General features: G+C 38.5%; 1 protein-coding gene across 1 annotated transcript; it reads left to right on the top strand.

The window, feature by feature from the left end:
• Positions 1-9,945: 9,945 nt before the first annotated feature.
• LOC307118233 (uncharacterized protein) lies at positions 9,946-18,854 on the top strand. The gene is made up of 2 exons (XM_079803781.1): positions 9,946-15,193; positions 18,550-18,854. Exon 1 carries the CDS (start codon positions 14,252-14,254, stop codon positions 15,188-15,190), a length of 939 nt encoding a protein of 312 aa, XP_079659907.1. The 5' UTR covers positions 9,946-14,251; the 3' UTR covers positions 15,191-15,193; positions 18,550-18,854.
• The last annotated feature ends 3,193 nt before the right edge of the window (positions 18,855-22,047 follow it).

Below are 22,047 nucleotides of genomic sequence, written 5' to 3'. Positions count from 1 at the left end.
ACCTAAAATGACAAATGGGACACCCTGCAGTCTCATGGACTTAACGGGCACGTGCACGCAGCGGCCATTGTTAGTCCACAAGACCAAAAATGCACATGAAGTGTGCGATTTGGGACAGGGCCGAAGTCCAATCTGCCCCAAACTTCACATGTTTGATAATAGTCCTGACCTGCAGACATCTAAATGGCAATATTCAGTTATAGTCAAACCGCCACCTACTGGCAGAAAGAAGTGTGGCACATCAAAATGACTGTCATTTTTCTCCTACATTTACCAGCTTAAATGCATTTCGCCCAATATTCGCCCAATTTCGCCCAGGGCCCTTTCATTACTGCTTGCAGCTTTAATCAATCTTTTGTTGTTTTACAGAAGTGCACATTGATGTGTTGACTGTTGACTAACATACTAAAGCACATGTACTTGATTATTTTTAACTGTGTATTATTTGATTTTTTTTTTATATGTTTTTAACAAATGTGTAATTGTGTAATTGCAAATATATTTAAATTATCACGTTATTTTACATTTGCGTTAGTAATTATCTATCCCTGCGTCCCAAAGTCCATCCGTAGTATGTTGAAAAGTCCCCGGATGGTCTATTTCTGGTAGATTTTCGAAGTTGGGATCTGTGCACACTCTAAAGGCTAATTTTGCCCACAACCCATTAAGCTTTAGAGGAGAATTCAGTTCAGAACTACAAACAAAGCATGGCGGATATGCGCGACTGACGGTGAGAGGTTTAGATAAAGGTTCGAATGATCAAACAAATAATCAAAGTTTAACCTGATATTTATTATGGAATAACAATGTGGACTTTTATTAAGATTTGTTTGGCCATTAACTTTTAAATGCATCGTTATGCATTTACTATGAGGTGAGTTCTCTGCATGAAAGACCCACGACTGCAGATCAATGTGCTACTGCATTTCTCTCTGATACGGTAGGAAATTAAATGAAATGTGGAGGATTTTCACTGTGACAAGATGATTGACAGGCCCGTTTACAGTGACAGGATCTGACAGAGAGCAACCGTTAAAGATGCAATTGTATGATGAGGTAGTATATCCTACTCTTTTGCTACTCACTCAAAAGTATGTACTAGTGAAAACCTGTAGTGATCCTGGTTGTTTGTAAAGTATTTTAATTATGAAACTCTACAGTCAATTTTATTTTTATGGAATACATTTTGAAATAATTTTTATGGATGGGGTCAGTGTTGGGGGTAACGCATTACAAGTAACTTGAGTTACGTAATAATAATATTACTTTTTCCAAGTAACTAGTAAAGTAACGCATTACTTTTCATATTTACAACAAAATATCTGAGTTACTTTTTCAAAAAAGTAATGCAAGTTACTTTTTCACATTAACATAAAATCAGTCAAAAGCAAAATCAGAGTACTATGCAAACCTCCAATAATTAAATGTTAAATAAAACAACTATTTTTATGCATAATCTACCTTTATATGTATTTTACCAGTGTCTTGCTGCTGACCTTTGATGATGAAAATTATTAGATTTTTTGTTTTTATTGGTAAAACTTTTTTCTCCTGTATCCTATTCTACCATTATCCAGAGCTGCGCCCTCTACTGTTCATGCGTCAATTTGCATTTTTACCTCAGCCTGGGGCTTATTTTTTCAATTTTGGTATGAAGAGGTCTTTACCGTTGCACAAAAATATAACTTTTTTGGTATAAACAAAAACAAGCCCAGCCCAGGTGAGAAAAAGTAACGCAAAAGTAATGTAACGCATTACTTTTCTTAAAAAGTAACTAAGTAACTCAATTAGTTACTTTTTAAGGGAGTAACGCAATATTGTAATGTATTACTTTTCAAAGTAACTTTCCCCAACACTGGATGGGGTAGGGTTTAGATGTGGGGGGTAGGCTTTTAGCTATACTCACCATGTGTCTGTATTCATTTGATAGTATTTATTTTAAGTTTTATTACTGGCTGTTATTTCATACTTCAAAAATTTGAAAGCAATATAAGCTTGTCTTACAAACATTTCATATATAAAACACTTCAGAAGATTGTTTTAGTCAATGACATCCACGCTTGTTTCTTCGCGGGATGCGTAACTTGTAGTAGGTGTCATTTGCAGGGGTGCTTTGTAGTACTGCAGGACGCAGACGGACCTTTCTAGAAAATGCAGTCTATGGGGGAAAGAGTAAAGTAGATTTTGAAGTAAATTCCTATGTACACTACCACTAGCCTTCACAAAGATTCACATACTCATAATTAGGAACTGTTTTCTTTATTAATCAATATTTGTATATAAGTATATAAGACAGTATGTAAAACTATGTGAAAAAAGTATTTAATAGGCTACTCAATCAAAAGAGTAAACACAACTACAAGGCAAGTTTACTTAGTTTATACTTTTAAGTATCTCTCAATCAAAAGATTGAGTACAAGTATAGGCAAAATATACTTAGACTTTTCTGTCAGTATACTTAAGTGCAATTTTAAGTATATTTCTAACCTAACCTTAAGTACATAAAAAGTAGACTGAAAGTAGACTTTCTTATTTCTAGTTTAAAAAAGCAGCCCTATACTAATAGCACACTGAATAAACTTAATTTTCACCTAATACATTTTCACTTAATTGCAATGAGAATGTGATTAATAAGTGTCCAATAACGCTAAATTCAGTACACACTTTAATATATTCTTTTAGACTATATTTCAGTCAGGTCCACTTAAGTCAAAAACACCATATACAAACTTTTAGTCAACTTTTTATTGGCATATTTAGCAAAAATTTACATTTGGCGATATGGCTCTTTTCTAAATTCCCCATCCTTTTGATGAGCTCCATGAAAAGCCAAGTCAGGGAACAACAGCAGATTCTGGAGACAACCTCCCATTTTTTTAACTGGGAGGGCAGTGAAATCCCCATTTAGAACAGATGCATCAATGACAACAGAATGGCATTGATTAAGTTAAACAGTTTAAGGAGGAGCTGGGGAGGAGGTGGGTTGCAAAGCAGCGTGCAGCAGAAGCAGCCAAGCAGGCATATTGAACTGAAGCTACGCTTAAGTAAGGTGTCCTGTTTGAGAGTTACCAATTGAGTGCATAGGAATCGGATCAGCTGATATGGGCGGGGTTGGAATTTTTCCAATCAGCTGATAGCAGAGCTTGACTACGTGGCTTGCCTGAACTAACGCAGAATGCTTGATTCTACTCTTTTTAAAAGTAGCCTATGCTGTGTACTTGGAGGACCAGCCTGGAAAACATTTATTTGTTTTACATGATTTGAGCTGAAGAAGCAAAATTGCCAGATTAAATATCTTGAAATGTAACAAAACTAATCTTGGATTTTGATACCTATAAATACGTATATGCCTATTACTTATATATAGAAAAAAAACTGCCTAGACGTTTTCAAGATGGCCGTGGAGTGTATGCCAACAGAGTAGTATGTCCGAAAACATAGTATTCGAAAAACAGTTGGCGAAAAGTACCCGGATGACCTACTACTTCCGGCAAGATTCTTAAGTGCACATTCGTTGGACACTCTGGATTACGTTCATACTACATTTATACAAGTTCGTTCAAATTCAAATGTAGTACCTACTCACATAGTACACGATTTCGGATGCAGCTTAGGACTTTTCTGGTAACAGTAGGAAATTGAATGCATAGCCCACTTTTTCACTCTTTCCAGGCTGGAGTTAGTGTTGTTTTCTTATTCGTCAATCTTCGTCCTTTTATTTGACATGAACTATTTAGACTTCCTGTCATAGCAACGTTCGGTCAGGATCATCTAAACATTAAAACACAACAAATAAACACCTACGCACATAAACCTACAAGCATTCCTGGCTTTGAAAGGCACCCAGAGTGAATTCTGAAGTAAAATGTGTGTGTTGAACTTGTGTTGAACGCATAAGGTGATGCTTGAGCACCGAATGGACCGCAAGCACTTTGTGAAGCCTATGAACATTTCAGTTGCCTTTCATCTTTTAGAACAGAGCAAGAGAAAAGAAGGGAGGGAGACGGAGAGAGTAAGAGTGAGATATGTCATACCTGATCCAGTGCTTGGAGTGGTAAAGATGTTTGTGCATGCAGAGGCTGGTGGTTCTTGAAGATGAAGAGATTGTTCTCTGCATTCTCCAGATGAGCTGCTCCTCATCTCTCTCAGTCTCTCTATGTATGAGGAAAAAACATAGAGATGAAAGGCATGCTGAAGTGTTTGAAAAACGAACTTTGAAATAGAAAAGGTCCTGGCTGGCCTATGTAAGAGATGAGAGAGTGGATGAGAAAAGAGAAGGATGCAAAATGAGAAACAGATGAGTAATGCAGGAGATGATTGACAACACTGGCAGTCCATTAGAAATGAGCCATTGTATAGACTAAACAGATAGAGAGGTGGATATGAATTGATCCATACTGATATCATCTTGAGACCCTTCCATTTAATTTTTGTCCAATGTCATTGAAGTGTGTTTTTGTTAATATCTCAGAGGGCACAGAGCCCTGGTACAGCCTGAAGAGGGCATCTTGGGCTTTTTTGTGATTTCAGATATTTGGGGGTGCATGTGACCACAATGATAATATCAGTGTTATTGTAGTATTATTTATATTGTATATGGGTCATTCCGTGTCAAATCAACCAAATTTCAGGAACTTTCCTGGCTCAAATTTTTGATTTTGTAAAAAAAAAAAATCTGTAGAAAGACAAACATTAATTGCGATGAAAGCCAAAATATTAGATGCTATGGATGTACATTCACCTAAAGGATTATTAGGAACACCTGTTCAATTTCTCATTAATGCAATTATCTAATCAACCAATCACATGGCAGTTGCTGTTAGGGGTGTGGTCCTGTTCAAGACAATCTCCTGAACTCCAAACTGAATGTCAGAATGGGAAAGAAAGGAGATTTAAGCAATTTTGAGCGTGGCATGGTTGTTGGTGCCAGACGGGCCGGTATGAGTATTTCACAATCTGCTCAGTTACTGGGATTTTCACGCACAACCATTTCTAGGGTTTACAAAGAATGGTGTGAAAATGGAAAAACATCCAGTATGCGACAGTCCTGTGGGCGAAAATGCCTTGTTGATGCTAGAGGTCAGAGGAGAATGGGCCGACTGATTCAAGCTGATAGAAGAGCAACTTTGACTGAAATAACCACTCGTTACAACCGAGGTATGCAGCAAAGCATTTGTGAAGCCACAACACGCACAACCTTGAGGCAGATGGGCTACAACAGCAGAAGACCCCACCGGGTACCACTCATCTCCACTACAAATAGGAAAAAGAGGCTACAATTTGCACAAGCTCACCAAAATTGGACAGTTGAAGACTGGAAAAATGTTGCCTGGTCTGATGAGTCTCGATTTCTGTTGAGACATTCAGATGGTAGAGTCAGAATTTGGCGTAAACAGAATGAGAACATGGATCCATCATGCCTTCTTACCACTGTGCAGGCTGGTGGTGGTGGTGTAATGGTGTGGGGGATGTTTTATTGGCACACTTTAGGCCCCTTAGTGCCAATTGGGCATCGTTTAAATGCCACGGCCTACCTGAGCATTGTTTCTAACCATGTCCATCCCTTTATGACCACCATGTACCCATCCTTTGATGGCTACTTCCAGCAGGATAATGCACCATGTCACAAAGCTCGAATCATTTCAAATTGGTTTCTTGAACATGACAATGAGTTCACTGTACTAAAATGGCCCCCGCAGTCACCAGATCTGAACCCAATAGAGCATCTTTGGGATGTGGTGGAACGGGAGATTCGTGCCCTGGATGTACATCCCACAAATCTCCATCAACTGCAAGATGCTATCCTATCAATATGGGCCAACATTTCTAAAGAATGCTTTCAGCACCTTGTTGAATCAATGCCACGTAGAATTAAGGCAGTTCTGAAGGCGAAAGGGGGTCAAACACAGTATTAGTATGGTGTTCCTAATAATCCTTTAGGTGAGTGTATATTTCCTGAGTAATCCACTGTTTTGTAGCGAAAATGTTCACCTTAGATCTGGAGCCAAATTACAGGGAAGTAAAAATGACTTTAGAAAGATGGCAGCATCATTTTATTTTATTGGATTGGTAGGTCTATTAGTTAAATCCGTTGACTCGTGTTCTCGTGTTTTTTCGTCTCAAATTTACATGCCTGTAACTCAAGAAGTATTAAAGATATCTTAATATCCTTTTTTGGTTCTTAACAAACTTTCCTTTTAGTTTCTTCATTTTTAAGGCCCTCGATGATTCGGTCCCAGAGATATGGAGATTTTAATGCGGCTCCATGAGTGGTACATTTCAGTGGTCGAAAACCAAATGTGGGTAATTTTGCACACTGCTGATACTTGTTATATTTTAAAAGGAATATCTGAAGAACAAATAATGTTGAAACTAGAAATGTATCTCGTTTTTCTCTATCACCTCAATTGCATAGAACACACCTGTCTGAGTGCCATAAGTGTTGTTTTCCCAAAGTTTGAATCACAATATGATTTTAGATTCTGGTTCTTAACAAACTTTTCTTTTAATTTTTACCTATACAGTTCAGTCCCATAGATGTTGTATAAAGTATCAGCTGTATCCAACTTTAAACTTTACCCGTTTACTCATGGAGCCACATTAAGTGCTTGTTATCTCTGGGACTGAACCTTAGAGGGCCTTTAAAATGGTGATACCAAAAGAAAAGTTTGTTAAGAATCAGAATCTAAAAGTATATTAAGATATATTTAATACTCCTTGAGTTACAGTCATTACAACTTGAGACAAAAACACAAGAACCTCTTTTTTCCCCATTTTTAAACTGTCACTGGCATATAATGCAACAAAGATTGCTAAAGTCAACCGATTTTACAAAGAGACCTACCAATCTCTGTGTAAAAATGAAAAAAATATACTGCCATCTTTCTAAAGTCATTTTAGAAGCACAACCAAAACATTGTTCTATTGCAAAATGCATATTGTACTATTAACCAATAGCCAGATATTTAGACATCGCAAACGCATATTCATCCAGTCAATTCCTAATGGATAAAATCAAGTCCCATCCCATTTATTTTATCATTGCATACCCGGTTTCGGTGGCTAATGGGTAGTCATGATGGCTTTAAGCAGTTCAGGCTCACTTAATTGAGAAAAAGTATAAATATAAATGTTTGAGCAATATCAATATAGTGCTGTCAAGTAATGTTTTAAAAGATGAGTAAATATGAATAATTTTCAAAAACACATTCTATGTAAGGTTTTGTGCTATAACACTGGTGTTTAAAAAAATGTTAATGGAAAACTGTTTTTGCAAGGTCTCAGGGGAATACGACGATACTGCAGTGTCCTTCCTCAGAGCAGTGAGTGCAGTACACATCTGTTTCTCCAGTCACCTTCATAAAGAACAGAGAAACAACACCACAACAGACATCTCTGGAAAAAACATATAATCAGCGATGAAAGTCAGCCTTGGCTGGAAAGATTCATCAGATTACAGCAGTGAACTTGTGTCAGTTCTGTAAACAGCAATCACATAAAAGATTCAGAATGGGCAAACAAACATTTCTGATCTCCCACTCTTCCACTCCAGTTTTGTCGCTCATTAAGGAATTCCATTTGAGTTTGCTATGTGCAGTATTCTTTGCTAATGCCCAAATATCCGGTTGGCTCAAAGGCATAGGATTTGAACTCAAAGCTAACAGAATGTTACAGAGGTTATGACAAGGGCAAAGCCTCTTTCCCCCTCAGGGTCAGAGGGGATTTAAATAACGATTAAAGTAAATAACTCGGATAGCTTTCACCATATTTTAGAAATTTATTTGCGGATGAAAGGGCAGCTAATCCCCTTGTGGCCACCTCACCTGACTGAGACAACGGTCCATCATTAGAAACTGTCACATAGTTTTTCTCAAAACTCAGAAAAGACAACAAAAAAAGTCAGAAATGAACTTTTTTGAAAGTCTTGAAGGAACGTAGACTGGTAAATCTCACAAAAACTGTCAAGAAGTATTCAGATCATAATGCACTCCAAAATCAAAAGTAAAAATACAATTTTTCTTGTTTGCCGAAGAAAGTCTAGCCTATTTTTAAGACCAAAAAAATATTGTTCTCATTACTGTAATCTATCGATCTACACTATATTGCCAAAAGTTTTGGGACATCTGCCTTTACATGCACATGAACTTTAATGACATCCCATTCTTAATCCGTAGGGTTTAATATGGAGTTGTCCCACCCTTTGCAGCTATAATAGCTTCAATGTCCACAACGTTTAGTAGTGTGTTTATAGGAATGTTTGACCATTCTTCTAGGAGCGCATTTGTGAGGTCAGGCTCTGATGTTGGACAAGAAAGAGCGGAGACTGCGAGCCAGGCTTATTCATCCCAAAGGTGTTCTATCAGGTCGAGGTCAGGACTCTGTGCAGGCCAGTCAAGTTCCTCCACACCAAACTCGCTGGTGTGCAGTCATGTTGGAACAGGAAGGGGGCATCCCCAAACTGTTCCCACAAAGTTGGGAGCACGAAATTGTTCAAAATGTCTTGGTATGCTGAAGAGTTCCTTTCACTGGAACTAAGGGGCCATGCCCAACCCCTGAAAAACAACCCCCACACCATAATCCCCCCTCCAACAAACTTTACACTTGGCACAATGCAGTCTGTCTATCTATCTAGCTAGCTATCTATCTATCATCTAATGTGCATATTAATATATGTAATGTTTTAATAACAATGAGAATTATTTGTATCGTAGTACCTGTACTAAAATAAATTTTACATGCATTTTAATTTCAGACTAGTTCAGACTGAATGATTTTCAACTGTTATAACATGTATAGATTTTTTCTGCAACAATAATTTTTGGAAAAAATGTCACCATTAAATCTTAATGGTTTTAAAAAAAACAGCTCTGTTTTCTTTCTTATAAACGAATTAAACATATATATTTGTTGGAGTTTTTTGGAGTTTTTTTTTTGGAGTGAAATATAAATCGTCCATTTCTTCACGAGGTTCACAGAGACACTAAACTAAAAGTTGGCATATATCCTCAGGCAGTGTTGATATTGAAATACACTTCAAAACGCTCATAAAACAAACACACAGCTCTCATATCTGCCAACCAATGTGGTGCTTTATTGTTTTGGTTGAATTATGCTTGCTTTTTGAGTGCTCTCATATGAACATTTTGATTATCGTGGAGAGTGACCGTGAATTGGATGGGTGGTTATTTTTGTCTCTGGGATGCAGGGCTGTATAGTTACGGCACAAAGGTGCTTGTGACTTCATGAAAAGAGAAGGTAGTAAAGTCAAGCAGGGACTCACCACTCACTGACAGTTCTCATCGCGCAACTGTGACCTCCCTCCACCCAAGCTTGATTTGTGGTCAACTGGAGCACTTTTAAACCCGGGCTTTATGTGTCTGTCCAGAGACTAGGGTGTGTGTTCAAGGTCAGGTGGAGTTCAAGCATCCAGACTGCTCTGGTTTTCACAAGCATCTGCTGCTGTTCTTGGCAGCGATACTGCGGCGGTCCTGAAGCCACTTCTGTCTTCAGTTCTGATCAGCCGTTCTCTGCCTGATATCTGTTTTTTCATTTCCTCCCTCTCTTTCCTCACATCTCAAGTTGCGTTCATCTGTCTGTGGTCGTCTCTTGACACCGAGCTTCATCATTATTAATCTTTTGTATCTCTAAACCAAACACTGAGGAATCTGCAAACACGTGTCTGCAGTCTTTTCTTGGATTATTAATTGGCAATATGTAAACATGTCACGGTATGTTTGAGCAGTGCATCTCCTTTGACTCGCTGAGGTTTATCCTGCAGTTGTGCGGCATCGTGGGTAAATTCATTTGCATGATGATTGAAGTCCCTCATCTGTGATGATACCCGGAACCCTCTCAGGTTTTTTCCCTGCTAGATTGTGCCAAGATTCATTTAGAGAACAGACGCATTTGTGTTTATTCTGAGCTGACAACAAACAGACAAGCACATATGTTTCGGAACAACATACTACACACTCTTTTTGAGGAATATAGATGCAGTATGCATACTATTTGCAATTTTCTACATGTGCACATAATACCTGAACAAAACGGATTTTTGAGAAAGAAACCAAATTGATCTCATGAACATACACGAATCAGAATTAATTCCAATAGTCTTTTAAATAATCCAGCCCAGGAGAAAATTAACAAGGCAACTACACTTTACCATAAACAAGACTGAATCAAGAAGTGAGAGGAACTAAGGGCTTGAATACACAGAGTGAGGTAATTAACTAGAACAGAATAATGTAATGTGTTATAAATCAGAACCCATGGAAACTAAAGCCTCGTTGGCGAGTTTAACACAATGACGTATAGAGAAGCGATGGATCATTGGTCTGGTTGGTTGAAGGACTGTCCAATTGCGTACAGAGTCATTTGAACTATGCCCGTTGATCACGGCTCTTATGCAGTAGAAAATACAGAGCAGACTCCCCAGACCAATCTTCAATCTTAAAGGGGTGATGAATTGAGAAATCAACTTTCCCTTGAGCCTTTGATATATAAAAGTTCATCGTGATATAAGAATACCATGTAAGTTTCGGAGCTGAAAACTTCCTTGTTAGTCAAGGAAAAGCTTTTATTGAGACCAGGCCCAGAAAATACTCGATCTCAGAATATGTCGACCCTTGACGTCATCGTATGCTGAAACGTCGCCTCAAAAAATAAACATGTACGCCTGCTTCTGTCGCCCCGCCCACCGACTCGTGGAGCTAAACGGATCACGCTACCGAGCAATAAACATGCCGAAGAGAATAATATATTGCGCTGTGCCTGGTTGTGGAAGAACACAGTCCCTGCATAAGCTTCCTTCGGATTCTAATATTAGGAATGAGTGGTTGAACTTTATTTTTAATGAAGTTCCAGCTCACGTGCGTAAGACATTGCGCGTTTGTTCGCTTCATTTCACAGCGGAATCGTTTGTAAACAAAACACAGGTCGAGAATGGATTTGCAGACATTAAAACACAATGCTGTGCCTTCTATACTGGATCCGACAGGAATGGTGCAACACACTTATGTGAGTAAAACATGTTTTTTATATGTGATAGTATTGCATTGTTACAGATCGTATTGATTATGTGTGCGTGTCTAACTGAACATACCTTAGCAAGCTGTCAAAGGCTGAAGAATCCTTTATTTGTGGTGGTGTTGGTTCATTGTGATTCGGGATCAGACGCGGACTTGTAGGGCCAGTGCTCGCAAAGCCCAACGTCCCGGGGCTATGTTTTTTTTCAGACGGGGCTACCAAAACATATCTTAAATAGTGAAATAACATTGCTTTCTTGATGTGCGTTGTTCAATCTCGACTTAATATTTGAAGGGTGCGCGCGCGTGTGTGTGTACGGTTCACGGTTATATTCACCGATCGGGCGGGCCAAGTAATAAAAATATAACATTCCAATCAATCGTGGGTGGATGAGAAATGAATCATTGTGTTTGTTTGATAAAGATATTTTGCGAGCCCTGTGAGCTTTCAAAACAATTCCCACATGTACTGACAGGGAAGCAGAAGCTCATTAAATATGCAAATCTTATCCAATCCTTGCCCGTGGGCGTTTACTTCCAAGTCTTCCACGCCCATAAAAACAGAGCGTTTCTTGAGAGAGCCTCAAAACCAGGGAAGAAAATAGCCTATTACTTATTCATTTTAATGTTTTTAAATGTAAAAACCACGCAAACGTCATAAGTTGACCTCAAACAACAGTATAATTTTTTTTTTAAAAGCCAGTTCATGATAGCCAGACAAGCATATCATCCTAAAATCAAAAGAAAATACTGTTGCATATACTATTTTTAAATACAGTAGGCAGTAAGCAGTATACTATTATTCCATTCTGCACACTGGCACAGACTGCCTTCTTATCCCTCTGCAGAAATGTTACACAATCATAATTACACATCATGTAGGGTCCAACAGCTGAGGAACAGTTGCAGTGTGAAGGATGCAATCTGAGATTAGACACAACATACATCTAATTCAAAAACAGAAAGTGTGAGATAAAATGCAATTTAAATGTGGTCAGTCATTGGTTCTGAGGAAAATTAGACACAGTCATCTCCTGATTCTAATCACTGCCTTAATGAATCAAAGTCCGTTTGATGTGCATCTGCACCGCTAATGCTGCTGGAGCCTTAGGTTCTTGTGTGTGTGTAAATGTGGGTGGGATTGTGCACTGTTCTTTAGTAACCTTTGTGTGACCTCTCCGTCTGTCGCTGTCCCTTCTCTCTGCTCCTCTCCTCCTCTGCTCCTCCTATCTAATTACACATCTACTGTACAGTTGTCACGTAGTTCACCCATCTGATGACCTGAATAAAAGCAATTAAATACAGAGCACTCACTCCCATTCCCTCCCTCATGCGCTCTCTTCTTTCTTTCAGTGCCCTCCTTCTCTGTTTTTACTAAAATGTTAATAACTTTAAACTTGGTGAGAAAACAGGGCTAATGATGTCATTTCAGAAATGTCATTACCTGTTCTCACCCCTGGCATTTCATGTTTATGTGAAATATGCACCTTTTGAACTGTTTCCACAGTGGGAAACCCATGATATTAAACCTAAAACTAAATATTCCTTTGACCAAGATAACTGTGCAATATATATAATGTTTTTTTATTTCTTTTATTATTTACTTATTTATTTTTGTTCTAGTTGCATTGTAGTTTCATCACTGCTTTATTTATAAATGCACTAAATGTACTAATATTGGGTAAGTCTCACAAAGGGTAAGTCTCACAAAAGCATGTCCAGGTCCGATTTAATCTCAAAATCAAAAGAAAAATGTATTGCATAAATAAAATAAAGCCCATTTTAAGATACATAGTGACTTTGTTTGAGAGAAAAAATAAAAAATTATATATATATATATATATAGTAAAATAAAATATTATAAATAAAAATAAAATACTAAAATCATAAGAATTACAGTAATTAGTAATTTTTTGTTGTATTGTGACATTATTTCAGTGGAGATTTTCAGTGACCTTATTTTCATGGCAATGAAGCACATCCCCAAAAAAAAACCTTTGTCAAAAAACCATAATGCATCAAAATGTTTTACTTACAAATATACATGAAAGGTAGTACAACAAGAACAAATAATACTGTATTTAATACCTCATTTACTACTTTGAATAAATAATTGCATTTTGGTCATGAGAATTCATATTACGGTAGGAGGAGGTTGTGTAAAATAAATAATTACAAAAACAATTTAATTAAATAATCTAAAATATGCATAGTTTTAAAAATATGAGAGTTAAAAATACTCACAATTTTATTTGGAAATTTTTATTTGGGTTAAAATACGACCCCGAATGTGACCCGAGCAGGTCCATAAAGGACAAATAATAACGTATAATGCAGTGTAGGACGGGTTTCTTTGCTAGACAGACATCTTGTGTGTTCAACTCTTCAGTATCTCATTCCTTCGGTCTTGTCTTGAAGCGCAGCAGATGGTTCATTCTTCATGGATATCAGGTCACATGTGCGACATCCCTCTTCCAATAGTCTCTTCTTCCAAAATGACTATTGTAAACCCATTATGACTAAAGAGCCTGCAGTTGGCAGATTAAAGGGGCACCTGCTCGCCCTCCGAGCGCCGCAGCGGGGGGACGCTGAGCCGTGCCCTCAGAGCGTTCTGTGCCCGGATGGCGGCAGAGAGACAAGGACTTGACCTTCTGCTGAACAATGAGAGAAATTCGTTAGGAGAAAAAAAAGACCTGAGAAATAATTATATCAGCTCTCACGGCCAGCCCAAGTGAAAATTGAAAAGATGGTTGAGTTCATCTCCTGACAAATCCTGTAGAGTAAAAGAAAGAAAAAAAGACGGAGGAAATTGGCCAAGTTCACATAATGGAACAGATTTGAAAAGATATTACACTAGATTTAAATAGGTAAATAGATAGGGCGCATGCGCGGGTTGTGAGCGCGTTGTTTGTGTTTGAGCTCCGTCAAATTGATTCATAAATCCTTGATTTTCTTCTTAATACTCGCTTACAAACGAATACTTTCTATTATTTACAGCGTGTGAACATATATCCGATACGATTCTCTATAAAAAACAATCGGATTGCTTTGATATCGCTACTTATATCCGAACTTCCGCTACTAGCCGTAGCCCGCTAGCCTTGCACGCGTGGTAACTTGTTTACACCGGTAGCCCGCTAGCCTTGCACGCGTGGTAACTTGTTTAACGTTACACCCGGTAAACACTGATAGCTACAATTCGCCATCGTAGCACTTCTGCTACAATGGCGAATAACTCGGATGTGTGTCTAATGTTACCTTTGAGTGCAGGTGAGGACACGTTCGAGCTGCATTCGGTGCAGTTGGAGTTGGAGTCGTTGGCGAGTCAGATTCGCGGCCTTCTAGACAGACAAGCTGTGCTGAGAGAGCGGCGAACGGCGCTTGAAACATCACGCGCCGATGCGCACAAGTCAGTGGATACTAACATTTTGACTCCGACCTCGTCTACTCCGCGTGTTTCTCTGCACAGGACCCAAGCACCCAGGACGCGATCATCATCCCTGGTTTCGTTCACTCCGGCACCGACACAGCGCCATGGACCCTGGGTGTTTCCACAGCGGAAGACGCGAGCCAGGACCAGAGCGAGGACCTCTCCGCCCCTCCCGGTCTTCGAGATCTCCACCCGGAACCGCTTCTCCCCTCTTCGCGAGACGGAACGCGACGCTGTGGTCATCGGTACTTCCATCGTCCGGCATGTCCACGCTACCTCAGGTAAAGGCAAGGTTATCACTCACTGCTTTCCTGGTGCTCGAGTTCTCGATGTCGCTGCGCAGGTTCCCGAGATCCTGAACGGTGACGAGCGCATCGGAGCTGTCGTGCTGCACGCGGGGACGAACGACACCAGGCTGCGACAGACGGAGGTTCTGAAGAGGGACTACAGGAGCCTGATCGAGACGGTGCGCAGAACATCGCCTGAAGCAGCGATCATCGTGTCCGGACCGCTTCCCACGTACCGACTAGGACATGAAAAGTTCAGTAGATTATTTGCTCTAAATGAATGGTTAATGTCATGGTGTAATGAACAGAAGCTGCTCTTTGTAAATAATTGGAATCTGTTTTGGGAGCGACCTAGGCTCTTCCGTCCTGATGGCCTTCACCCCAGCAGAATCGGAGCGGCTCTTCTGTCGGACAACATCTCCAGAGCACTGCACACCATCATATGACTAGTAAGTCAAAGTCCAAATAACAGTATTTGCTGTCCTAACTTAATTGACATAAGTACCAATGTAGAACATTATATAGAAACTGTGTCTGAACATAACTGTGTAGAACATTATATAGAAACTGTGTCTATTCCTCGTTTAGTGAGGTCAAACATTACATCTACTGTAAGATCTAGGAAAAATCTAATTGTGATTAAACCAGAAAATCTCAATATTAGTGAACAAAACCAATTTTGTACTAACTTAATTGACATAAGTACCAATGTAGAACATTATATAGAAACTGTGTCTATTCCTCGTTTAGTGAGGTCAAACATTAAATCTACTGTAGGATCTAGGAAAAATCTAATTGTGATTAAACCAGAAAATCTCAATATTAGTGAACAAAAACAATTTCTAAAACTAGGTCTTCTAAACATTAGATCGCTCACACCTAAGGCGGTTATTGTAAATGAAATGGTCACAGATAATAGTTTCGATGTACTTTGCCTTACTGAAACCTGGCTTAAGCCAAATGATTATTTCGGTCTAAATGAGTCTACTCCGCCAGGATACTGTTATAAGCATGAGCCCCGTCTGATTGGTCGTGGCGGCGGTGTTGCAACAATATATAGAGATATTCTTAATGTTACCCAGAAAACAGGTCACAGGTTTAATTCATTTGAAGTACTAGTGCTAAATGTCACGCTATTAGATGTAAGAAAGAAATCTGTATTATCTCTAGCCTTAGCTACTGTATATAGACCTCCAGGGCCCTATGCTGCTTTCCTAAAAGAGTTTGCAGACTTTCTCTCAGATCTATTGGTCAACGTCGATAAAGCATTAATTGTTGGAGATTTTAACATACACGTAGATAACACAAATGACGCGTTAGGGGCTGCGTTTACAGATCTATTAAATTCCTTTGGGGTCAAGCAAAACGTCACTGGTCCCACTCATCGTCTTAATCACACACTAGATTTAATTATATCACATGGAACCAACCCAACCGATATAGATATTATACCACAAAGTGATGATGTCACTGACCATTACATGGTAACTTGCATACTGCGTACTGCTGAAATCTGTCATGTTGCGCCACGTTATCGACCAGGCAGAACAATCCTTCCAACCACTATAGATAGATTCTCAAATAGCTTACCTGATCTGTCTCAGCTGCTAAGTGAACCCAAACAAACAGATGAACTAGAGGAAATGACTAGCAGTATGAGCACCATTTTCTCTAGTACATTAGAAATTGTAGCACCAATTAGATTAAAAAAGGTTAGAGAGAAAACTAAAGCACCATGGTACAACAGTGCTACACATGTTATCAAGAGAGAAACTCGTAACTTAGAGCGTAAATGGAAACATACTAATTTAGAGGTCTTTAGAATCGCATGGAAAGAAAGTATGTCACGTTATAAAAAGGCCCTAAAAGCAGCCAGGGCTGAGCATCTCCGCAAACTAATAGAAAATAACCAAAATAACCCAAGGTTTTTATTTAACACTGTGGCTAGACTAACAAATAAACAAGCATCGCCTGAACAAAATATTCCGTTACAGTTTAGTAGTAATGATTTTATGAACTTCTTCGCTGACAAAATAGAAAGCATCAGAAACAAAATTGTAAATGTACAATCATTAATGATGTCTTATGATTCAACCGCAATTATCGCCCCTCAAGAACTACTACACCGCTTTACAACCATAGGACAGGAAGAGCTAAATAAACTTATCATTGCATCTAAACCAACAACATGTTTATTAGATCCAATACCCACTAAACTACTGAAAGAGTTGTTACCTGTAGTGGAAGAGCCTCTTCTCAATATTATTAACTCGTCTTTATCTTTAGGTCATGTTCCAAGAATATTCAAGTTGGCAGTCATAAAGCCTCTCATTAAGAAGCCACAATTAGATCATAATAACCTAGCAAATTACAGACCAATATCAAATCTTCCATTCATGTCTAAAATACTAGAAAAAGTTGTGTCCGCTCAATTGTGCTCTTTCTTGCAAGAAAATGATATCTATGAAAAATTTCAATCAGGATTCAGGCAGCATCATAGCACAGAAACTGCACTCGTTAAAATCACAAATGATTTACTTCTAGCTTCTGACCAAGGCTGTATCTCAATACTAGTTCTACTTGATCTTAGTGCTGCGTTCGATACTATAGATCATAAAATACTATTAGATCGACTTCAAAATTACACTGGTGTTCAGGGACAGGCATTAAACTGGTTTAGATCGTATTTATCAGACCGCTACCATTTTGTCTGTCTAAATGGGGAAAAATCAAAGATAACATCAGTAGACTATGGGGTGCCGCAAGGATCCGTGTTAGGCCCTCTGCTATTCTCAATATATATGCTGCCACTTGGTAATATTATAAGAAAACATGGAATTAATTTCCACTGTTATGCTGATGACACTCAATTATATATTTCATCACGACCAGATGAAAACGCTAAATTATCTAAACTGACAGCGTGTGTTGATGATATTAAACACTGGATGACGTGTAATTTTCTGCTATTAAATTCAGATAAAACGGAGGTGTTACTTATTGGTCCAAAAAATTGCCCACAAAACCTCTCACAATACAACTTTAACTTGGAAGGATGTCCTGTCGCTTTATCCACTACAGTAAGAGACCTGGGTGTTATATTAGACCGCAACTTATCTTTCGAAAGTCATATTTCATATGTTACAAAAACGGCATTTTTCCACCTTAGAAACATTGCCAAGCTACGTAACATGCTATCTATTTCTGATGCAGAAAAGTTAGTTCATGCATTCATGACCTCGAGACTAGATTACTGTAATGCTTTATTAGCTGGTTGTCCTGCATCATCGATAAACAAACTGCAGTTAGTCCAAAACGCAGCTGCTAGAGTGCTTACTAGGTCAAGAAAATATGATCATATAACACCAATTTTATCATCTCTACACTGGTTACCTATTAAGTTCCGTATCAATTACAAAGTATTGCTACTGACCTATAAAGCCCTAAATGGGTTAGCTCCAGTGTATTTAACTGATCTTTTATCGCCCTACAATCCATCGCGCTCTTTAAGATCACTAAACTCGAGGCTTCTGGTCATTCCTAGGATATCTAAGTCCACTAAAGGAGGGAGGGCTTTTTCACATTTAGCTCCTAAACTCTGGAATAGTCTTCCGGATATTGTTCGAGGTTCAGACTCGCTGTCCCAGTTTAAAACTAGATTAAAGACGCATCTCTTTAGCCAAGCATTCACATTATAATTAAGTTTTATACTACAGTTAAATCGCACCAACAGCATTAATATTCTGAACAGCAGCTATGCTAATTATTTCCCATCTGCTTTTCTGTTGTTATCTCGGGACACTAGTCCCGAGGTAACTAGTTCGTCAGCTCCAGTTTGTATCCAGCCTCTGATGGAGACTTCAGATGCCCCGACACCTGTGATGAGACGACTCGACGCCTGTGAAGAGACGACTCAACGCCAGCGTTGTTATGGCCTAAAATAATACATGATTGATTAACTTATCCTAACATTTTTTTTTTTTTTTTTTCTTTAACATTCTCTTTTCTAACATTTTTCAATGTACATTTATGAAATGCACTTTCTGTGAAGCTGCTTTGAAACAATGTGTATTGTGAAAAGCGCTATACAAATAAATTTGAATTGAATTGAATTGAATAGATTTGTTTCATTTTGGTGTTCTACTTTTCTGGTTTGCTAATCACCCTGTGTGTGTCTACAGTGATTTAATCAGTCCAGAAAGAACAACGAGGGAACTTTTCCAAATATAACCAACCATCTAATAAACACATTTTCCCTCTTGTCCTCTGTTTACTTTCCCGTGACAGGCAGTCGTCAAGATTACTAATTAAATTGCTACTTGACTGAAAGAGAATGTTGTCTCACACCGCCATTATGCGGGTGTTATACATCCATCCCACAGCTGGCTTTTGAATGGAAGGAGCATCTGAGGCCGTGAAAACATTCTGCTGTAAATGCATTTGACTGGATCGATATCCTCTCTGTGGTGCTGGAAAGTCATGTAATTGATGAAGTTACACATTGTGAGGTTGGGTGGTGGAGATCAGGCGTTTTTAATCAGCTAACCAGCCCGTACGGTCTCAATCAACGGTCTCAGCTGCCACATGATCACTGAAATCACTTTCTGTCCATCCTGCGCAGTCATGGAAGGGCTCTCCAGCACCACTTGTTGTTTTATCGCCTGGTTTGTGACAGTAAAAACACTCACAAAAGCACTGTGAAGCGTAAGTCCATGGAGTATTCGTTAAAGCTCCTCAACAGCTGGATAAAAGTGGTAAAAAAAAAAAATGTTGCAGCTGCATTGGAGAGATTTGGGACGTTGTAGCTCCATAAGCTCAAAACGCATCCTTTAAAATCCTTCTAGTGAACTTGAAACATCCGAGGTTATGAAGCCTGACAAGGCAAGGTTACAAAAACCATCTTTGATGTTCTGAAAGCAAGATTTTTGACTCGCCTGCCGACCTCCACTTGATAATTGGATAACATGTCTTGGCAAAAACAGCATGTCCATGTGTGGCGAATTGAGTGGGATTCAGAAATTGAATTGGGGTGAATTGGCTGTAATAGATGAGCTAGTGTCATGTGTCATCGTCGGTTTTTTACGCTCTGACTCCATGGACCCAATCTAATATCAAAAGGAACTTTTCTTAAAATACTTTTTCTCATTGATTTTAGGCTGGGTCCATGGTGCCTTCAAAACATTTTTCCGTCCTACATGTTCCGTCTGGTGTGAGTTTGGTATGTTAGTAGTATTTGAAAAGTACAATATATCGGCCACCATATCGGTACCGCCCGATATATTTCCGTTTTTAATGTTATTGTTATCAGCCCAATAAGAATGTTTGGACAATACATTGAAGCCGATAAATAATGGATTATTTCCTTCAGCTGAGTCACTTCAGATGCGCACATGATGGTTTTGAATTGCTTGAAATATGATTGGAATCACTTCAAAAAGGAGAATATGCCTAAGTGCAACATGTGCAGTGCAATTCTGTCATATAGGCTAAATTAAAAGTATAATTATGTGCTTGGGACATGAATTTAATGGTGAAACTTTGTCTTTTTGTAATCAGGCTGTCAAAAATTATATAAAAATTTGGATTTATATCTTTCGGACATTATATCGGTTTTCAGCTTTCAAAGATAAAGAATGATCAATTATCGCTATCGGACAAAATTTTCATATCATCCCTATTGAAAACCTTTTTGGAAATACTCAATAGCGGTGCTTACTGATATCTAGGGACTAGACTATCATAGACCAGATTATTATTATTATTATTATCATTATTAGTATTAATGAATTGTGCATAATTTTTATTTTTATAACCCCTGGATGCCAGCCGTACTTAGCCCCGCCCACAACATTTGAGGTCGTTAAGTTCTGACTAGAATCTGAGTATGACGACGTCAGGCTAGGTCACTTAGCCTATATAATGATGTAAAATAATAATATTTTTTTTAAAAACACATTTTTTAATGACATCACTGACCCTAGCAACCGCAACAACCCTTTCAACCACATAACAACCACGTACAACACCATTCACATTGTGTAGGTAACTTTTCCATGGTCAGCGCACCAAAAATTCCCTGAGAAAATTGTCAATTCTAGTTATTTTGGTGCCGCTAGTGGTGCAGAAATTACCCCCCCAAAAAACAGGTGTCTAAATTTTCCAGTACAAATCACACTTCAGCAACTCAACACGTTCTTGATGTTTGGGCTTCAGGTCCTAAGAGACCATATATTACTCGAGGACCGCAGGCTGCTCACAGAACTCCTGTCGTCGGCTCCTCAGAGCTGAGGACACATGTGATGATCGAAGTAAACCGCTTCTTCCTCTCACAGGCCTCTCAGCTTTGCACAGGAACAACTGTGTGAGGGTGTGTGTGAGTGTGCGTTGAGAGAGGTGACCTACATTTTTCTGGTGTGATAGAATTAGCTTGTAAACAGAAATTTTCTCTAATTATGTGTGATTATCTCTGGGTCTAGAGGTAGGAATTCTGATGGTGTGCAGTCTTTCTGGCATGCAGTTTCTAAAGAAAACAGTTTATATGAATGTCTGTCATAACCTACAATTATGTGGTTAGATAAGGAAGAGCAACGTTTATAAAGTGCCGTCATTTCTTTTCAAGTTCCTTTCTTTATTTGATTGTTTCATTATTGCTCTGTCATGCTGTACTAAGCAGAGATTAGATCAGCATTGTCTCTAAATTAAATTTACATTGGAAAAGGGAAGTAAAAGGCGAATTGTATGGACCATCCTGAACTTAATGTGTGCTATAATTTGATGACAGGCGCTGTCTTACTCTAAACTACAAACTCATCCTCGTTTTACTATCCAGATAAGCCTCACTCATCTTTCAGGTGCCCTAGGTCTACTATCAATTCATTTTTCCTCCATTCTTCTATCATTCGTCCTTTTATTCAGTTAACCAAGATGGATGATGATGCACCTGTTGACCTTTTTCATCGACCGTTTTATAGACATTGAAGGTCTCTCTGCTCCAAAATATGTCAGTTTTCTTTTATTTGTACCTGATACATAATCTCTCTCTAATTCTATTTCTTACTCGCTTTTTACTCAATCAACTTTGATTTCTTTGAAACATACAGTTGTCACCTTAACAGTCATTTTCTACTTGACCTGACCTTTCCCTTGTGTAACCTTTTTTACACTTAATTTGAATCAATTTTATCATTTATTTTTAACATGTTAGAAGAAATAGAATGCTAAATAATACAAGAGTCATGAAACTACCACAACTATGTATTATATTCTATTCATATTTATCTGTGGCCTTCATATACACTCACCT

The sequence above is a fragment of the Gobio gobio genome (genome assembly GCF_949357685.1).
Source record: "Gobio gobio genome assembly, chromosome: 22".
Lineage (NCBI taxonomy): Eukaryota > Metazoa > Chordata > Actinopteri > Cypriniformes > Gobionidae > Gobio > Gobio gobio.
The sequence above is the reverse complement of the archived record's forward strand: the minus strand, read 5'-3'. Positions and strand labels throughout refer to the sequence as shown.